Raw genomic sequence first — 17,481 nt, 5'->3', positions numbered from 1 at the left:
GCAATTCTCCTGCCTCAGCCTCCCGAATAGCTGGGACTACAGGCGTGCGCCGCCATGCCCAGCTAATTTTTGTATTTTTAGTAGAGACGGGGTTTCACCATGTTGACTGGGAAGGTCTCGATCTCTTGACCTTGTGATCCACCCGCCTTGGCCTCCCAAAGTGCTGGGATTACAGGCTTGAGCCACCGCGCCCGGCCAATAGATTTTTTTACAAAGACAATTCAATGCAGAAAAAATTGTCTTTTCAACAAACAGTGTGGGACAACTGAATAACCACATGCAAAATAATGATGACCTCACACCATATACATAAATTAATTCAAAATGGATCAAAGACCTAAATGTAAGATATGAAACTAAAACACTAAAAAGAAAACACAGAAATAACTCTTCATATACTTTGATAGGGCACTGGTTGCTCTGAGACCAAAAGCACATTAAAAAAAAAATACGTGAACGCTTACAACTCAATAATAAAAAGACAACTCATTTTAAAAATGGGAACAAGGCTGGGTGCAGTGGCTCAAGCCTGTAATCCCAGTACTTTGGGAGGCTGAGGGGGGGCAGATCACGAGGTGAGGAGTTCAAGACCAGCCTGACCAATATGGTGAAACCCCGTCTCTACTAAAAACACAAAAATTAGCTGGGCGTGGTGGCATGCGCCTGTAATCCCAGCTACTCAGGCTAAGCCAGCAGAATGACTTGAACCCAGAGGATGGAGGTTGCAGTGAGCCAAGATTACACCATTGCACTGCAACCTGGGTGACAGAGCGAGACTCTGTCAAAAAGGCAACAGGATGTGAGCAGACATTTCTCTAAAGAAGATATACCAAAGCCAAAGAGCACATCATAAGACACTCTATATCATTAGTCAGCAGGAAAATACAAAATCAAAACAAGATACTGACTGGGCACAGTGGCTCACACCTGTAATCCCAGCACTTGGGAAGCCCAAGGCAGGCAGATCACTCGAGGTCAGGAGTTCGAGACAAGCCTGGCCAACATGGTGAAACCTCATCTCTACTAAAAATATAAAAATTAGCCAGGTGTGGTGACATGCGCCTGTAGTCCCAGCTACTTGGAAGGCTGAGACAAAAGAATTGCTTGAACCCGGGAAGTAGAAGTTGCAGTGAGTCGAGATCATGCCATTGCACTCGAGCCTGGGCAGGGAGACTCCGTCTCAAAAAAAAAAAAAAATCGAAGTCAGGACCAACATATACTATTTAGTGAGATTTGAAAGTGGTGCAGCCACTTTTAAAAACAGTCTGGCAGTTCTTCAAAGTTACCATATGACCCAGCAATTCTCCTCCTAGGTATGACCCCCCCAAAATTGAAAACACATGTCCACATAAAATCAGTATACAAATGTTTAGAGCAGCATTATTCATAATAGTTGAAAAGGTGGAAACAATCCAAATGTCCATCAACTGATGAACAGATAAACAAAATGTGGTATATCCATATAATGGATTATTAGTAATAACAATGACTGAAGTACTGATACATGCTACAACACAGATGAACCCTGATAACATGCCAAGTGAAACAAACTAGTCACAAAAGACTACATATTATATGATCCCATTTATATAAAATATCCAGAATAGACAAACTCATATAGGCAAAAAGGAGATTAATGGTTTCCAGGGGCAGGGGTCAGGAAGAATGAAGCATGATTGCTAATGGGTACTGGCTCTCTTTTAGGAGTGATGTAAAAGTTGCAAAATTAAATTATGATGATGGTTTCCCAACTCTGAATATGCTAAAAACCACAAAATGTACATTTTAAATGGATGGATTTATGGTTTGTAAATATATCAATTAAGCTGTTATTTTTAAAGTTACCAAAAACAAGAATGAGCGTTGAGACATCACTACTGAGCTTACAGAAATAAAAAAGGATTGTGAGAATACTAAGAACAATTGCCTAATTTGCCAACAAATTAGGTAATCTAGATGAAATGGACAAATTCCTAGAGAGATATAAACTACTTTTACTTGGTATATTCTCTGGAGTTTTTGGAAAAAACAACAAAGAGAGAGATATAAACTACTGAAACTGACATAAAAAGAAATAGAATGAGAAACTTGTAACAAATAAATTGAATTGGTAAGCAACGTCTTCCCACAAAGAAAAGCACAGACGTAGATGATTTCACTGTTGAATATTAGCAAATATATAAAAAAGGATTAACACCAGTCATCCACAAACTCTTCAAAAAAAAAGAAGAAAAAAAGAACACTTCAAAATTCATTCTATGAGACCAGTATGATCCTGATATCAAAACCAGTCAAAGACATGACAATGAAAGAGATCAAGATCTCTTAACGAATATAGATGCAAAAATCCTCAACAAAACACCAGCAAACTGAATGCAATAACATATAAAGAGAACTATGCACCATGACAAAGTAAGATTTATCCCAGGAATATAATTTACATCTAAAAAAATCAGTGTAATACACCATATTAATATAGGACCAAAAAACACAAAAGATAACAGGAAGAGGATACAACCTAGGTTTGCTTTCAAAATTGAATGTCAGGTTGGGCAGTGAGTTCTTCTCTCTTCCTTTCCACCCAGCAAGCTGCGTGTAGTGTTTGTAAATGTCTAGTCCTCATTATTACTACTACTACTTTTAGAAGTCATTGCTTATGCACGGGCCACTCTAGACATGTAGAATTCTAAGTAATTGAGAGGTTTCTACACTTCGTAAGACAAATAACATGCACATAATATCCTCTATCTACAGAAGCCAGACTTCGAACCAGAGGAAATAAGTACTAAAGAAACATCTCCAAGGATCTCTAAGGCATCAACCCAAAACATATCTGATAAAACTTAATTAGAAGCAATAACATTAACATATTTTGGGTAAGGTTATGGAGAATTTGCTAAAAATAAAGAAGCTGATCAGTTGAAGCTACAGTATACAGAAAATCTCAAATAGTCCCTTTTAAAAATTAGCCACAGATACTCAAAGTCAGAAGGCAGCAATGAAACTGAAAAATCCGACAAACCTGGTCATAAGTTAAAGGAGGCAGATCCTCTCCACAGACTGTTTTCTGTTCTAAATAACATTTTTCTTGAAGTGTTTTGTCTCTGGCCAAAAAGAAGCCCATCCAAGCACTAGTAGTTGAGGATGTATGCTGCCCTGCCAAGAGCAGTCCAATAAGCATCCCTGCTACTTCATCATCGGTTAAAGGACGCCCATCCCTAAGGAATGAACCAAACACACAAATTTAACATTTTGGCAGATACATTTTACGCCTCAACCTTTAAATAAAGTGTCATAATGAATATATTTTTCAAGTATAATAATCTCTTATACTTGTCTATCACTAGTCAGAATTTTTTTTTTTTTTCTCTTAGGGAAGAGACAAACCAGTAGAAAACAATTTTGATTACAAGACTCCATTACAGTTCATTAGCAAACGTTCACCATACCCAGTCACTGGGATTACAGCAAGACAAAGGATGTCAATAGTTTATGTTTCAACAATTTAAAAAGTCCAAAGATTATAGCACTTATTTTGCCAGCATCACTGTTTTTTAACTGGAAATATTATTTGTGTTTTAATTTATCATTTCCTGCTTCAGCTTAATATGTTATCTGAATAGCTCTTACTTGTAGGTAGAATCTAGTAAAGTTTGGAGAATGTCATCAATTTTTCCTTCAGACTGCCTGCGTTTCTGGATTACCTTATAGAAAATATTCTTTATTTCCCGATGAGCTCTGTCCCTGCGTCTGTAATTAAAAGATAAAGATGATTTTTTAAATAAAGAAACACTTTCTAGGATCAAATTCATTTTGAAAACCAGGACCTAGGATAAAGCACCTTATTTAACTAACTTAACTAACTCTAATGACTAAAATAATTGACAAAAAAATCAGAAACAGGAAAATATTGGAAGTCATTAAACTCTTACATTGTTAAAAATATTCATAGTCCCTAAGGGCAAGAACTATCTTTAGTTAACATATATGTCCCAGATTCTTAACACATTACCTGTATTCAAACTATAGGCCTAAAACAAGCAAGAAATTCCTTTAGAAATTTTCCAGTTCAACAGAAAGTAGAATAATCTTTTAAATTAACATGAAATTCCAATTTTAATATCAAATCAAGTCTTAAAGAGGTTGATACTTTTCACTTTCTAATACAACAGTTTTTTGTAAGTGGCAAAAATATGAGCAGATTCAGAAAACAAGTTTAGGTCAACTCCTAAACTTTACCTTTAAATACTATGTTCACTATGTAGCAGGAACCATGTTAAGTGTTTTACATGAATTACCCACTTGTATCTTCCTGTGAGGTACATACTATTAACATCAATTTATAGCATAAGATCACATAGAAAACAAACATTGGAGCTGGAATTTAAAACTAAGCCATCTGACTCCCAAGCCCCCTCTTAAATCAAGCCTTCTAATAAAAACTCCTACCCTGGGCCGGGCACGGTGGCTCAAGCCTGTAATCCCAGCACTTTGGGAGGCCGAGGCGGGTGGATCACAAGGTCAACAGATCGAGCCCATCCTCGTCAACATGGTGAAACCCCGTCTCTACTAAAACTACAAAAAATGAGCTGGGCATGGTGGTGCGTGCCTGTAATCCCAGCTACTCAGGAGGCTGAGGCAGGAGAATTGCCTGAACCCAGGAGGCGGAGGTTGCGGTGAGCCGAGATCGCGCCATTGCACTCCAGCCTGGGTAACAAGAGCGAAACTCTGTCTCAAAAAAAAAAAAAAAGAAAAGAAAAGAAAAAACTCCTACCCTGTTTCATTTACAAGACTGTTAGTCTGTTATTGAGGATTGACCAAGACCATATGTACAAAAGGGAAGATGTTAAAGCTTAACAGTATGAATACAGCAGAGCCAGGAAAACATAGGCCTGTTTAAGAAAGTGAATGGAGTAATCTGGTTAAATTAGTTAGTATAAGTAAAACAAAGAAAGACTAGGCCAGAATGTGAAGGGTCTAACAAAACAAGCTCAAGAATTCTGACTTTATCCAAGAGACAGAGCAGGTAGAAACAGGTAGGTAGAAATGCACATTTATGGAGAACCCACTATGGGCCCAGGTCTATGCTGGATGTTCTAATAAAATACATACGAAACATTTTGAAACTGCAAAGCTCCTTGAAAATATAAGGTATGACGAGTTCCAGAGAACTTTAGGGAATCTCTCCTGGCTCTCCCTTTTACTCCCACTGCTCTTCTATAACTAAATAGGGCAGAAATAGAAGGAAAAGGGACTAGCAATCTAACTCCTCCCCATCCACCTTAACACCTAAACACAAATGAATCAACAAAAGTATAGAAAGCCTACTAACAGGCAAAACACTAAGCTATAGGTCAAGTTCTAAGAGCAATATTTCTTTATATCAGAGGTAATCCCTGCCTTTAAGGAACAGAAAATTATGCTGGGACTCACACTTGTAATCCCAGCACTTTGGGAAACCAAGGATCACAAGGTCAGGAGTTCGCAACCAGCCTAACCAACATGGTGAAACCCCGTCTCTACTAAATATACAAAAATTAGCTGGGCATGGTGGTGTGTGCCTGTAAATCCCAAATCCCAGATACTCAGGAGGCTGTGGCAGGAGAATTGCTTGAATCTGGGAGACGGAGGCTGCAGTGAGGTGAGATAGCACCACTGCACTCCAGCCTGGGTGACAGAGCAAGACTCCATCTCAAAAAAAAAAAAAACAAAAAAAAAACAGAAAATTAAATAAAGGCACAAATACTCAAAACAAAGAAACTTTACAATACAATAAAAAGCTACCAAAGATTTAAAACGAATGCTTAGAGGAGGGCTATATCACTTTTAGGTATAGTCCAGAGACTTTCCTGAGGATAAGGAATATGTGAGGTAATTAGGCTTTTAAACTAGGCTGGGCTTAGTGGCTCACACCTGTAATCTCAGGACTTTGGGAGGCTGAGGAATGTGGATCACCTGAGGTCAGGAGTTCGAAACTAGCCTGGCCAACATGACAAAACCCTGTCTCTACTAAACACACAAAAATTACTTGGGCATGGTGGCACATGCCTGTAGTCCCAGCTACTCAAAAGGCTGAAGTAGGAGGATCACTTGAACCCAGGAGGCAGAGACTGCAGTGCGCCGGGATCACACTACTGCACTCCAGCCTGGGCAACACAGCAAGACCCTGTCTCAAAAACAAAAACAAAAAAATAAATAAAATATTAGACTAGACAGACAACAAATCACCTTTTTAATAAACTGAAACTTACTTTAAATCAACTCACTATATAAAGAAAACCTGTCTTGAATTTTTATAGAAGAATGGGGGTCTTACCCATTTTGTACATTTTACTTGTTTAATTTTTATCTTTGTTAAGACAAAACATACCAGCACTACAATAATTATACAAAGTTAAATAACCAAGGGTAATATCTCCTTTATCCATACCTGAAACTAGGCAAAGGCAGCCACCCTGGTAACAGCCAGGCTGCATGGCTGAAACCTCCATCCAAATCTGCATATAGCTGTGCCACCTTTTCACTGAGTTGACTTCTGATTTCCTTTCCATGCAAACAATGGCTAGCTGTTAAAATTATGAGCTCAGAAAGAGCTTCAAACACATCTAGGGAGAAAAAAAGATTACTATCATTACTAGTTCCAAAAAGCAAAATAAAATTGAAAATAAAAACAGAACTCAAGAACAAGTAAGATCCGATTTATATCACCAAAAAAAGTCTATAGATAGACATGTGACTATGCACAACACTGAAGAAAGAGAGGCAATAAACCAAACTATGGGAAGTAGCCTGTCCCTCTGAACAGTCAAAACAGATGCCAGAAACACATCTCAAAACTTCATTCATGGGCACTTCATGAAAAGAATAAATGTGGTTGTTCGATTTCCAGGTCACATGTAACAAAAGCAGCAAAAAGGTTATTTATAGTGCACATGACAATAGGGTACTTCTCAAGGAATGGTAGCCAAAGATCAGATTATTTCCCAGGTTAAAAGCAGGAAGATCAGTACTAAAATGGAATTACTGTCCATATATTTTAAAAAAACTATAATCATCAATTAGCATATCCTAACACAAGACAAATGCACCAGGCAAGCATAATTTGATGACATTCAAATAATAAAAATTATCCAATTAATTTTCTGTTAATTCCACACTCACTAAATATAATACCAATGATCATCTGGCTTTCTAATTCTATTTGCCAATAAAAAGAAGAACAGTAAATATTCTGGATTTCTTGGTTCTGTAATTGTATGTCCCACGTGCATTATTACATTGGCGTTCTAATTTACACATCAGTTCCTTGTATGGTGAGAAAATACATCATATCAACGTAAGTATTCCCAAAACAAAGATTCTGGACCTTTTATAGAGGCCAAAGGCCAGACCCAGAATGTGGTGACCCACGGCCCTGGGTCTTGCTGCCCAGTGGGCAGATGTTACTTCCTACTATAGGCACAGCAATTGCTTCTGAAAGGTAATACTTAACTGCAGTCCAGAATAAAGACTGGATTCTCAATTACAACTTCAGGGGAATTATTATATATCCCTCCCATAAATCCAAGGTAGTTTTACATATACTGTAATTTGTTTTCTATTCACTACACACATATATACTCTACTTTTCTATTCAGAGAAGTAGAAATGCTAGGACAAACATTTTGCTTACTTTTTTCTCCACTTTCTCCCCAACTCTCAAAGTATTCCTTTGTTTCTTTTTCAATTATAGAAACATGCTGTTTAAAGTGGGCTATGTTAAGGCCACTTTTTAACATTTTCTTCTGCTCCAAGAAAACCTTCAAAAAAATTCAAAAAGGGCATGCAGCATTAAAACTCATTTTTGTTTCATCATAAAATCCATTTGGTTATTATAACTATGTAACACAAACACAACTAATGGTTTTAACTCTTTGGGCATTTATATTTTAAGAGTCTAAATGAATAGATATATCTGACTCTAAATGAATAGAGTCTAAATGAATAGATATATCTGAGCAGAGGGATTTTCCAGGGCCCTTTTTATTGGCCTTCAGGAGAGCCATTCATTCCCTCATCCCCATCACCAGAAACAACATTTAATGTTAACTGCTATACTAAGGTACTGACTAATGTGCGTTACACTCACAGCCAGAGCCTACACCAAGCATTGGGGCCAATTGTCTGATTTGTGTTCTATATCAACTTAAAACAATTTCATATTTGGCTTTTGAGAGTAAAACATACACATAGATGGACCCACACCTGAAGTAGTTGCATTAAAAGAGGACTTTTAAAGTTGGCAATGTCTAAATAGCTCTTATGTTAGAATTTCAGGCAGGAATGGGTAGGAAGTCCTTTTGAAGAAATAACAGGATTGTCTTATAATCCTTTCAAATTAAATCTCAATAAGCTAAGTTATTGATTCCATTATTTGTACAGGAAACCATTTAATATTATTTACCTCATGCCAGCAACTATAAAACAAAATACCCCTTACTTATCAGTTATCCATGGCCTTTCTTATGATTCTTCACACTTTTGATGCAAAGAATAAACTGTTGCTACATTTTATTATATTATTTTTGTTTGGTTGGGGGGTGTGTGTGTGTGTGTGTGTGTGTGTGTATGTTTGAGTGTGTGTGTGGTTTTGTTTATTTCTTTGTTTTTGAGACAGAGTCTCACTCTGTTGCCTAGGCTAAAATGCAATGGTGTGATCTTGGCTCACTGCAACCTCCACCTCCCGGATTCAAGCAATTCTCATGCCTCACCCTCCCAAGTAACTGGGATTACAAGTGTGCACCACCACCCCCAGCTAATTTTTGTTCTTTTAATAGAGATGGGGTTTCACCATGTTGGCCAGACTGGTCTTGAATTCTTGGCCTCAAGTGATCCACCCAACTTGGACTCCCAAAGTGCTGGGATTACAGACATGAGCCACCATGCCCGGCTGTCTCTACATTTTAAATGTATAATGTCTTACTATTAGCTATAACTACTGAAATACAGATTTGTCTTTATTCATGGTAACAGTGTCACCTACTGGATTAGGCACATCGTATGCAACTCCCTTCCCAAACACAGGTGTTGTCAGGCGACTGTAGACATCTTCTGCATTCAGGTCTTCATTCTTACTATTAAAAAGCAGTGCAGCAGCATCACTCCCCAGAAGGTAAGTAAATGTCTTGCCTACCATGGTAAAACTAAATACAGGTCCATACTAAAAAGAGAAACAGTGATGTTACAAAAAATATGCAACACTAACACACTAACTTTTTAAAATCACAAAGAATGCATTATTGGAAAAATAAAAACACACATAAAGTTTAAAGCAATTCTTTTCATCTTGCCATACTGCTTCTTCCTGTTTGTGTTCAAATTTATAATTATGTTCATCCAGTTGCAAATGTAGTATAAAAGTATAATAGCCTGTGCTATTATGCTTTTTTCATTTTATATTGACAATATTTTCTATTGTCTACATAGACATCATAATGTTAATTTACTTGACTACTCTTTCATTATTGGACATACGAGTGATATGTCAGGGGTTTTTTTAGTTATTATAGCTAATTCTGTGATTAACACCTCTGAGAACACAGACTTTTTTTCTCCCCCCCAATTTGGTTAAAAAAAATTTACAGGACTAGCCAAAGAATCTGACCTTTTTTTTTTTTTTTTTTTTTTCGACAGAGTCTCGCTCTGTTGCCAGGTTGGAGTGCAGTGGTGCAATCTTGGCTCACTGCAAACTCTCCCTCCCGGATTCAAGCGACTCTCTTGCCTCAGCCTCCCTAGTACCTGGGACTACAGGCCTGCAACACCACGCCCAGCTAATTTTTGTATTTTTGGTAGAGATGGGGTTTCACCATGTTGGCCAGGATGATCTCGATCTCTTGACCTCATGATCCACCCACGTTGGGCTCCTAAAGTGCTGGGATTACAGGTGTGAGCCACCACGCCTGGCTGAATCTTACCTTTTCTATACTACCTGCTATGTGAAGACACTAAAAGTTTATTTATCTGTTTTATCACTATCTCACCTATACTAAATGACTTCATTTTTTATTTTTTATTAATTTGGTTAGGTGATAAATGCTTTCCCTTGCAGTTTTCTGGTTATTACTGAAGACTAGACTCGGGGGGGTATAATCATGAACAAAACTACTGTCCCTGACTCACTAAGCTTAGTCTATTGGGAAAAATATAAATTAATCAAATAATCGCATTAACAAACATAAAACTGCAAATGTGACAAGTATTACAGGAAAAAAGCAACTCTGTAATGAAAGAATCTAAAAGAGGGAGAACTAAGAGAGGAAAAGACAACTGAGTTGAGACCAGAAGAATGAGTAGTTTGGTAGCCAAGCATACACAAAGGCCTTAAAGGTAAGAGAAAGAAAAAGGAGATGAGTGTTGAGCCTGAGGCAACACTAGATCATACAGAGCCTCATAAGCCAAGTTTTTAAATGGGTGACACTTAAGAATTTTTCAGAGAAAAAGGAAAGATGCAGTTGAAAGAGAAGTCAATAATACACTGAGAAAAGATATAACAGTAAAAAGTTCCTGAGACAAAAGAGGGATGGAGAGTTCAGCCTCCAATAAGAGGCAAAATATAGTTGTAATTAAATCAAAGTGGTAGAACACAGTGAGCCAGGACATAAGATTCTGGAGCCAGACTGCCTGTGTTCAAATCCCAGCCCCTCCACCTATTTGCTGTAGGACTTTGAAGAACTTAACCTCTGTGTGCTTAGTTTCCTTCAACTATAAAATGGTAATAATAATGGTAGCAGTTCTTCACAGAGCTGCTGTCAAATTCTATATATAGGGCAGAGAAGAGAACCTTGGCTTACTTAGCACCTTATTGACTTATTTTCCATTATTATTATCATTAATAAAAGTATAGGCTCAGAAATCAGACCACGTGTAAATCCTGGCTTGGCCACTGTCTAGCAGTGAGTTCAAGAAGAAATTATATAACCTCTCTGCTTCTCAGTTTTCTTATCTATAAAACAAATATACCTGAAGGGGTTTTTGTTGCGCTTCAGTGAGATGATCTTTGTAAAGCACTAAGTACTGGCATAAAGTAAGGGTTTTATAATTATTACTGTGATAGGAAGAAAACAGAATAGGATTACTATATAAATATGTAAGTAGGTTTGTATATTTGCAATTGCAAAAATGAGGAAGTTCCCTTTGAATGGCTTTCAATCTTTGTCTCCTAAATCAATGTTTTTAATCATTGTCTCCTAAACAGGAGACAAAATCATCTGCTTTGATGGAGAGGTAGAAAGATTCAGAAGTTTAGAAAATGAAGGTCTGAATCAGTCATTTTAGTGAGTGGAAAAGTAGGCCAATCACAAGAACATAATAGAACTGTGGAGCAGTGTTCAAATTTCATTAAGGGTAGGCAATCGTAAAATCAGGAAGAAACTAATCTGGTGCAAGGAAGGAGACAATAACTGCTTGCCTCCAAAAGTGACTTGCCAGTTGAACACAATGGAAAGATGCAGAGTCCAGGAAATTTAAAGTGCAGTATTGGCAAGAGTGTAATGGAAATGACGTGTCATGGACCCAAAGCGGAAAAAGAAAAGTGAAGAAAAAAGGCTGATGGATCAGGAGAAGTCAATGGAATGCAAGATCTAATGAGGTCAAAGATAGTTACAATTTAAGGAGTTGTACAAGCAAAGCAGGAGAAGGTATTATCTAAGAATAGGATATCTAAATTAATATTGTGGAGGTGAAACAGTTAAGAGTGACAAGTCCAAAGTGAGACTGTGAAGTAAATGGTTTAACTGGCACAGGAAAGCTCATTAGAGAGGCTATGGTGTCATGTGGGTCATTCAAATGGACAGTGAAATCACAGAAGATGTATACAGCAGGTTAGAACTCACAGATGCACGGTAAAGAAAAATCAGGGTTGGTTTTAATTAATATTAATTAATATCAATTTTAGTGACAACCAGTGAATAGAAATCTCAGAACAGTGGTTTTTTGAACCATAGTTGCCAGAACCATAGGTTTCCTCAATGGTGTCTTGAAGATGACCCCAGGACACGAGAGAAGTTAAAAGGATAGGTATCTGTAAGACACCATCTCTTAAACCAGAGCAGTTTCCATTTTGTTTCCTATACTGAGGATATGTATAAGATTACAATGTTGGGTCCGGCGCGGTGGCTCAAGCCTATGATCCCAGCACTGTGGGAGGCCGAGGCGGGTGGATCACCAGGTCAAGAGATCGAGACCATCCTGGTCAACATGGTGAAACCCCGTCTCTACTAAAAATACAAAACATTAGCTGGGCATGGTGGTGCGTGCCTGTAATCCCAGCTACTCAGGAGGCTGAGGCAGGAGAATTGCCTGAACCCCGGGGGGCGGAGGTTGCGGTGAGCTGAGATCACGCCATTGCACTCCAGCCTGGGTAACATGAGTGAAAACCCCAACCAAAAAAAAAAAAAAAAAGATTACAATGTTTTTAAATGTTCTGGCACTTTTTAAAAAAACGTTTAAAAAGCACTTCTCTAAACTAGTTTATTTTCCTCTAATTATTTGGAAGACTTACCTTCTCATATGCATTTTCTAGAAATTCAATTGGACTTTTCCCAAATGCTATGGCATGCCCAAGGAATGGAATCGGGGAGAAAATGTACGGAGGACTTTTCTACAAGAGAAAAAAATAATAAATCTAGTTCTCATTTCATTTCAAGAGAGAAACCCAGTTTTATTTCATGACCAAACAATTAAACAAAATAGCATTTAAGACTTAAAAAAAAGTCACCAAAAAAAAAAAAAAGACACATCGGAAGTAACTTGAGAACAGCTAAATTGCAAATACCTTAAGACAGTAGCTATTTGTAAAAAGAACAGAAACTCAAAACACGGTAAAAGATAAATGACTAGATAGACACAAAGGCACTGTAACTTTAAATGATGGATACTGTCCAGAATATGTCCAATTATTTGGCATATTTTTCTAACTGTTAGTTAGAAAACTAACTCCAGGCAACTTTTCTAACTGTTAGTAGCAAAAAACCAAAAAGGTCAAACTACACTTGTCCGTTGGCATTTGTGGGGTTGCAGGACCCCCTCACAGATACAAATCGAGCGATGCTCAAGTCCCTTATATAAAATGGCAAGGTATTTGTGTATAACCTATGCACATCCTCTCATATACCTTAAACCATTTCTAGATTACTTACAATACCCAATACAATGTAAAGGCTATGTAAATAGTTGTTAAACTGTGTTTTTTATTTGTACTATTTTTTATTGTTATTTTGTATTGGGGTTTTTTCCAAATATTTTAGATCTACCCTTAATTGAATTCCCAAATGTGGAATTTGGGTCACCAGAGAGCCCATTGTATTGTTTCTTCACCACTTACTTCTACTTATCCTCACAGTTTTAGTCCCGCAGTCTTGCTTAAAGAAGTTATAGAAAAAGACAAATAGTAACTTGAGGTATAGAAAGAAGGGAAATGTTTAAAAGCTACATTAATTTCTCAGTAAACAATCCATTTCATGCTTCTCTCACTGCAAGTGAACTAGACCCACTGATTTTAGATAGTAGATCAGCTCTAGCAAGAACTCTAAGGCTGGGCGCGGTGGCTCACGCCTGTAATCCCAGCACTTTGGGAGGCCGAGGCGGGTGGATCACGAGGTCAAGAGATCGAGACCATCCTGGTCAACATGGTGAAACCCCGTCTCTACTAAAAATACAAAAAATTAGCTGGGCGTGGTGGCGCGTGCCTGTAATCCCAGCTACTCGGGAAGCTGAGGCAGGAGAATTGCCTGAACCCAGGAGGCGGAGGTTGCGGTGAGCCGAGATCGCGCCATTGCACTCCAGCCTGGGTAGCAAGAGTGAAACTCCGTCTCAAAAAAAAAAAAAGAACTCTAGCATTCATCATAAAAGATACCTTAGATGCCACAAAATGAGACCTGCAAATTACAACATTAAGTATCCTGGAAATCAAATTTACAATAACAAAAAAGGGTAATATTCCTCAGATCTCTGGTGGTCTCAAATAGAAAGGAGCACCACAACCTCACAGTACTCATCAGCTAATAGAACTACCTTTAAACACTAAAGGTAACTTTGTCTTTCCAGAGACAAATACCACTTCCTAAAAATCCCATATATAGGAAAATTAATTATAACTCTGCCTTATGCCAGGTATGGTTCAAACAAAAATTATTTTAAAAGCTGCTTGGTCAAAAGTTAGTACACTGCATTGTCAGTAAAAGAGTAGTTTGGGCCGAGCGCGGTGGCTCACGTCTGTAATCCCAGTACTTTGGGAGGCTGAGGCCGGCGGATCATGAGGTCAAGAGATCGAGACCACCCTGGCCAACACGGTGAAACCCCGTCTCTACTAAAAAATATAAAAATTAGCTGGGCGTGGTGGCGCGCGCCTGTAGTCCCAGCTACTCGGAAGGCTGAGGCAGGAGAATTGTTTGAATCCAGGAGGCAGAGATTGCAGTGAGCCGGGATTGCGCCACTGCACTCCAGCCTGGTGCCTGGCGACAGAGTGAGAGACTCTATCTCAAAAAAAAAAAAAAAAAAAAAAAGGGTAGTTTTAAAAAGCTACTTATTGCTGATTGGAAAAGGTACTTCCATCAAATAACATTCGGGAGGTTGAAAGTTAGGTTAATAAAGCTGTTAAATTAGAGAAACTGTTTTGGTTTGCTTTTTTTTGTTTTTTTTGAGAAGGAGTCTTTGTTGTCCAGAATAGGGTGCAGTGACGTGATCTCGGCTCACTGCAACCTCCGCCTTCTAGGTTCAAGCAATTCTCCTGCCTCAGTTTCCCGAGTAGCTGGGACTACAGGCGTGCGCCACCACACCCAGCTAATGTTTTTTTTTGTTGTTGTTGTTTTGTTTGTTTGTTTTTTGTATTTTAGTAGAGATGGGGTTTCACTACTTTGGCCAGGCTGGTCTGGAACTCCTGACCTCAGGTGATCCGCCCGCCTCGGCCTCCCAAAGTGCTGGGATTACAGGCATGAGCCACGGCAGCCGGCCAAGAAACTGTTATTTTATTACCATCCGAGGCAGGTCCTTACCACACTCTAGTCACTCCCACTACCACACTCTACACATCCTCCTTAATGTGGATATAAGCTGCCATTAGGGGCACTGTTACAGCCCATAAAACCTTGAACTACACAGGGCAGCCTCCAGGATGACGGCCCAGCTGCCAAAAAGCATCGCCAACAGGACCCCAACCAAGGGCCCCAACGACCACCAGGTTGTTCAAAGCCACAGCCGCCAGTCCGGCCACTGCCACTAGGGGCACCACTGCCGCGGTCAGTAGAGCCATCAGTACGACCACAAACGCCGCAACCACGACCCCGACCAGGTTCAGATACACAGCCGGGAGGCCAACAAGGCAACGGCAAGCGCTACCGCCAGCGCCACCAGCAGCAGTGCGGCCGCCGCAGCCACTACTCTAGCCCCGAGCGCTCCTGCCACCAAGGCCACGCCAAGCATGGCTGCGGTCCCCCCCAGCCCAGCCAGCTAGGACACAGAGCTGGTCCAGGACACAGAGCAGGTCGGGGCCACGGAGCCTCCCACGCCAGCCCTTCGGCCGCCTTAGCGGCGGCGCTCACCCCACTCGGGCCGGAAAGAATGTACGTACCGCCCCTACTGGCAGTTGGACCAGGTGGCCGGCGGCGACACGGAACAGGTAGACCAGGCTGAGGGTGAAGGCGCAGGCGATCAGCAGCATGGACAGGAGGTTGCCGCCTGTCACCTTCTCCATCGCCTGACCCAGCACTGACCCGCTCGCCTGCAGCAAGCCCAGCAACATCATCCTGGCCGCCACGTCACTTCACTTCGCCGGAGACACTGGAGGCCGAGGTCGCCACCGCTCCTCCTAATCGACGGAGCAAGAGAAGCTGGCAGATGGGCGTCTACGGGCGGCCCCGGCCCCCAGGTCTCCTACTAAACCCAGCCCCAGCTCTCGGGTCCCACGCGCGCCACTCCGTGCGTCACAGAACAGGGCGGAGTCTGCCGCTGGCCACGCCCCTAAAGAAGCTTGTGATTCGGTCAGTGTTCTTGCGCGGGAAAGGGAACCTGAGGAAGCGGGCTGTGCCTGTGGCACAGTGGTACAGGGCCAGAGGAGAACGTAGCTGAAGAGGCGATCAGTCCCTGAGAATCGCAGGCAACCCGGTTCTGTTTGCCAGGGTGTGGGGCGCTAGGACACGGTGCTGGAGGCGCTGGGCGGAGGGATCTCAGGGCGAGCTCGACAGGCGGCGGCGCGCTCTGTGATTGCGCCGCGAGCGTCTGAGGTGATCTCGGCCTATATCGCGTCAGCGGGGCTGGGGACGTGAGCACCGCCCCCTGTCTGGCCGCGGGGAACAGTGGCACCTCACCCTGCTCTGGGGCTACGTCCTGTGGACTCCGACAGCCGCCGATAAGCCCTCGGGGTCGGGGGTTGTGAAAAGCGAGGTCGTGAAGACGCCGGCCACATACCGAAGGGTGGGATGGTGAGGTCAGCGCCGTCCCACCCCGATTAAAATCAACCTGACAGGTATTAATATGCCGCCATAAAGTTAACAAATGTTGGTGAATAGGCATGCTGGGTTTTACGAAAACAAACTTTCCAAAATAAATGTAGATGTTATAGGACGTCGCGAGCCATTTGAGGCACCATTCCCCAAGGACGCCGCTTACTCTGAAGGTTTAGCGGCCGGAAGGATTCTAAAGCTGAGTTCGGTCTTGCCGCCACAATCAGCCTGCACCCATATGGCTTCACATAAGCGTCTCCCATAACTACCAAATTTAACTCCTTCCAGATCACTCACAGGAGCACCTCACCAGATTCATTTATTTATTCAATGTTAAGAACTAGATTTTGTGCTAAGCTAGGAAATAAGAGTAGCGAATGAGACAAAACTGCAAGGCCCTGGTTGGATGAGTAGGAATATTCAGTTGCCTGCGGGACGCTTCCACCTAGAGATCTGACATTCATCCCAGAGTCAGTAAATCCAAAACTAAACCCGTTGTCTCCTCCTATCTACCTGCCCCTCCTATAATGCCTATGAAGAAAAGGCATCACTGTGCACACTGTGGCCCTTCTTCTCCATGCTTCACATCTAATCAGTCATCAGATCCGATAATTCCACCACCTTAAAAGTTTCACCCTTCCTATTGCCACTGCCTTAGGCAAGTCCCCATCATCGCTTGTCTGGATTGCTTCTATGATATCCTATCTGGTCGTCGTCTTCTTTTTTTTGAGACGGAGTTTCACTCATGTTACCCAGGCTGGAGGGCAACGGCGTGATCTCGACTCACCGTGACCTCCGCCTCCTGGGTTCAGGCAATTCTCCTGCCTCAGCCTCCTGAGTAGCTGGGATTACAGGCACGCACCACCATGCCCAGCTAATGTTTTGTAGTTTTAGTAGAGACGGGGTTTCGCCATGTTGACCAGGATGGTCTCGATCTCTTGACCTGGTGATCCACCCGCCTCGGCCTCCCACAGTGCTGGGATTACAGGCTTGAGCCACCGCGCCC

At 41.1% G+C, this 17,481-nt stretch overlaps 1 protein-coding gene and 1 long non-coding RNA gene across 2 annotated transcripts in view; one reads left to right on the top strand and one right to left on the bottom strand.

The window, feature by feature from the left end:
• The window catches only part of CYP51A1 (cytochrome P450 family 51 subfamily A member 1), a 23,379-nt gene extending 7,420 nt beyond the window's left edge, over positions 1-15,959 (bottom strand). Inside the window, exons 1-7 of the mRNA XM_017536515.2 lie at positions 15,605-15,959; positions 12,539-12,637; positions 9,023-9,199; positions 7,673-7,799; positions 6,431-6,605; positions 3,631-3,750; positions 3,023-3,218 (exon numbers count right to left, since the gene is read on the bottom strand). Of these exons, the coding sequence (XP_017392004.1) occupies positions 3,023-3,218; positions 3,631-3,750; positions 6,431-6,605; positions 7,673-7,799; positions 9,023-9,199; positions 12,539-12,637; positions 15,605-15,778 (1,068 nt within the window). The 5' untranslated portion in view covers positions 15,779-15,959. The remainder of the gene's footprint in view (positions 1-3,022; positions 3,219-3,630; positions 3,751-6,430; positions 6,606-7,672; positions 7,800-9,022; positions 9,200-12,538; positions 12,638-15,604) is intronic.
• Positions 15,960-16,330: 371 nt separating this feature from the next.
• LOC119472384 overlaps positions 16,331-17,481 on the top strand; it is a 50,191-nt gene continuing 49,040 nt past the window's right edge. Inside the window, exon 1 of the long non-coding RNA XR_005201528.1 lies at positions 16,331-16,498. This is a non-coding gene — a long non-coding RNA (uncharacterized LOC119472384). The remainder of the gene's footprint in view (positions 16,499-17,481) is intronic.

This window comes from Cebus imitator, unplaced genomic scaffold (assembly GCF_001604975.1).
Source record: "Cebus imitator isolate Cc_AM_T3 unplaced genomic scaffold, Cebus_imitator-1.0 Scaffold98, whole genome shotgun sequence".
NCBI lineage: Eukaryota > Metazoa > Chordata > Mammalia > Primates > Cebidae > Cebus > Cebus imitator.
The sequence above is the reverse complement of the archived record's forward strand: the minus strand, read 5'-3'. Positions and strand labels throughout refer to the sequence as shown.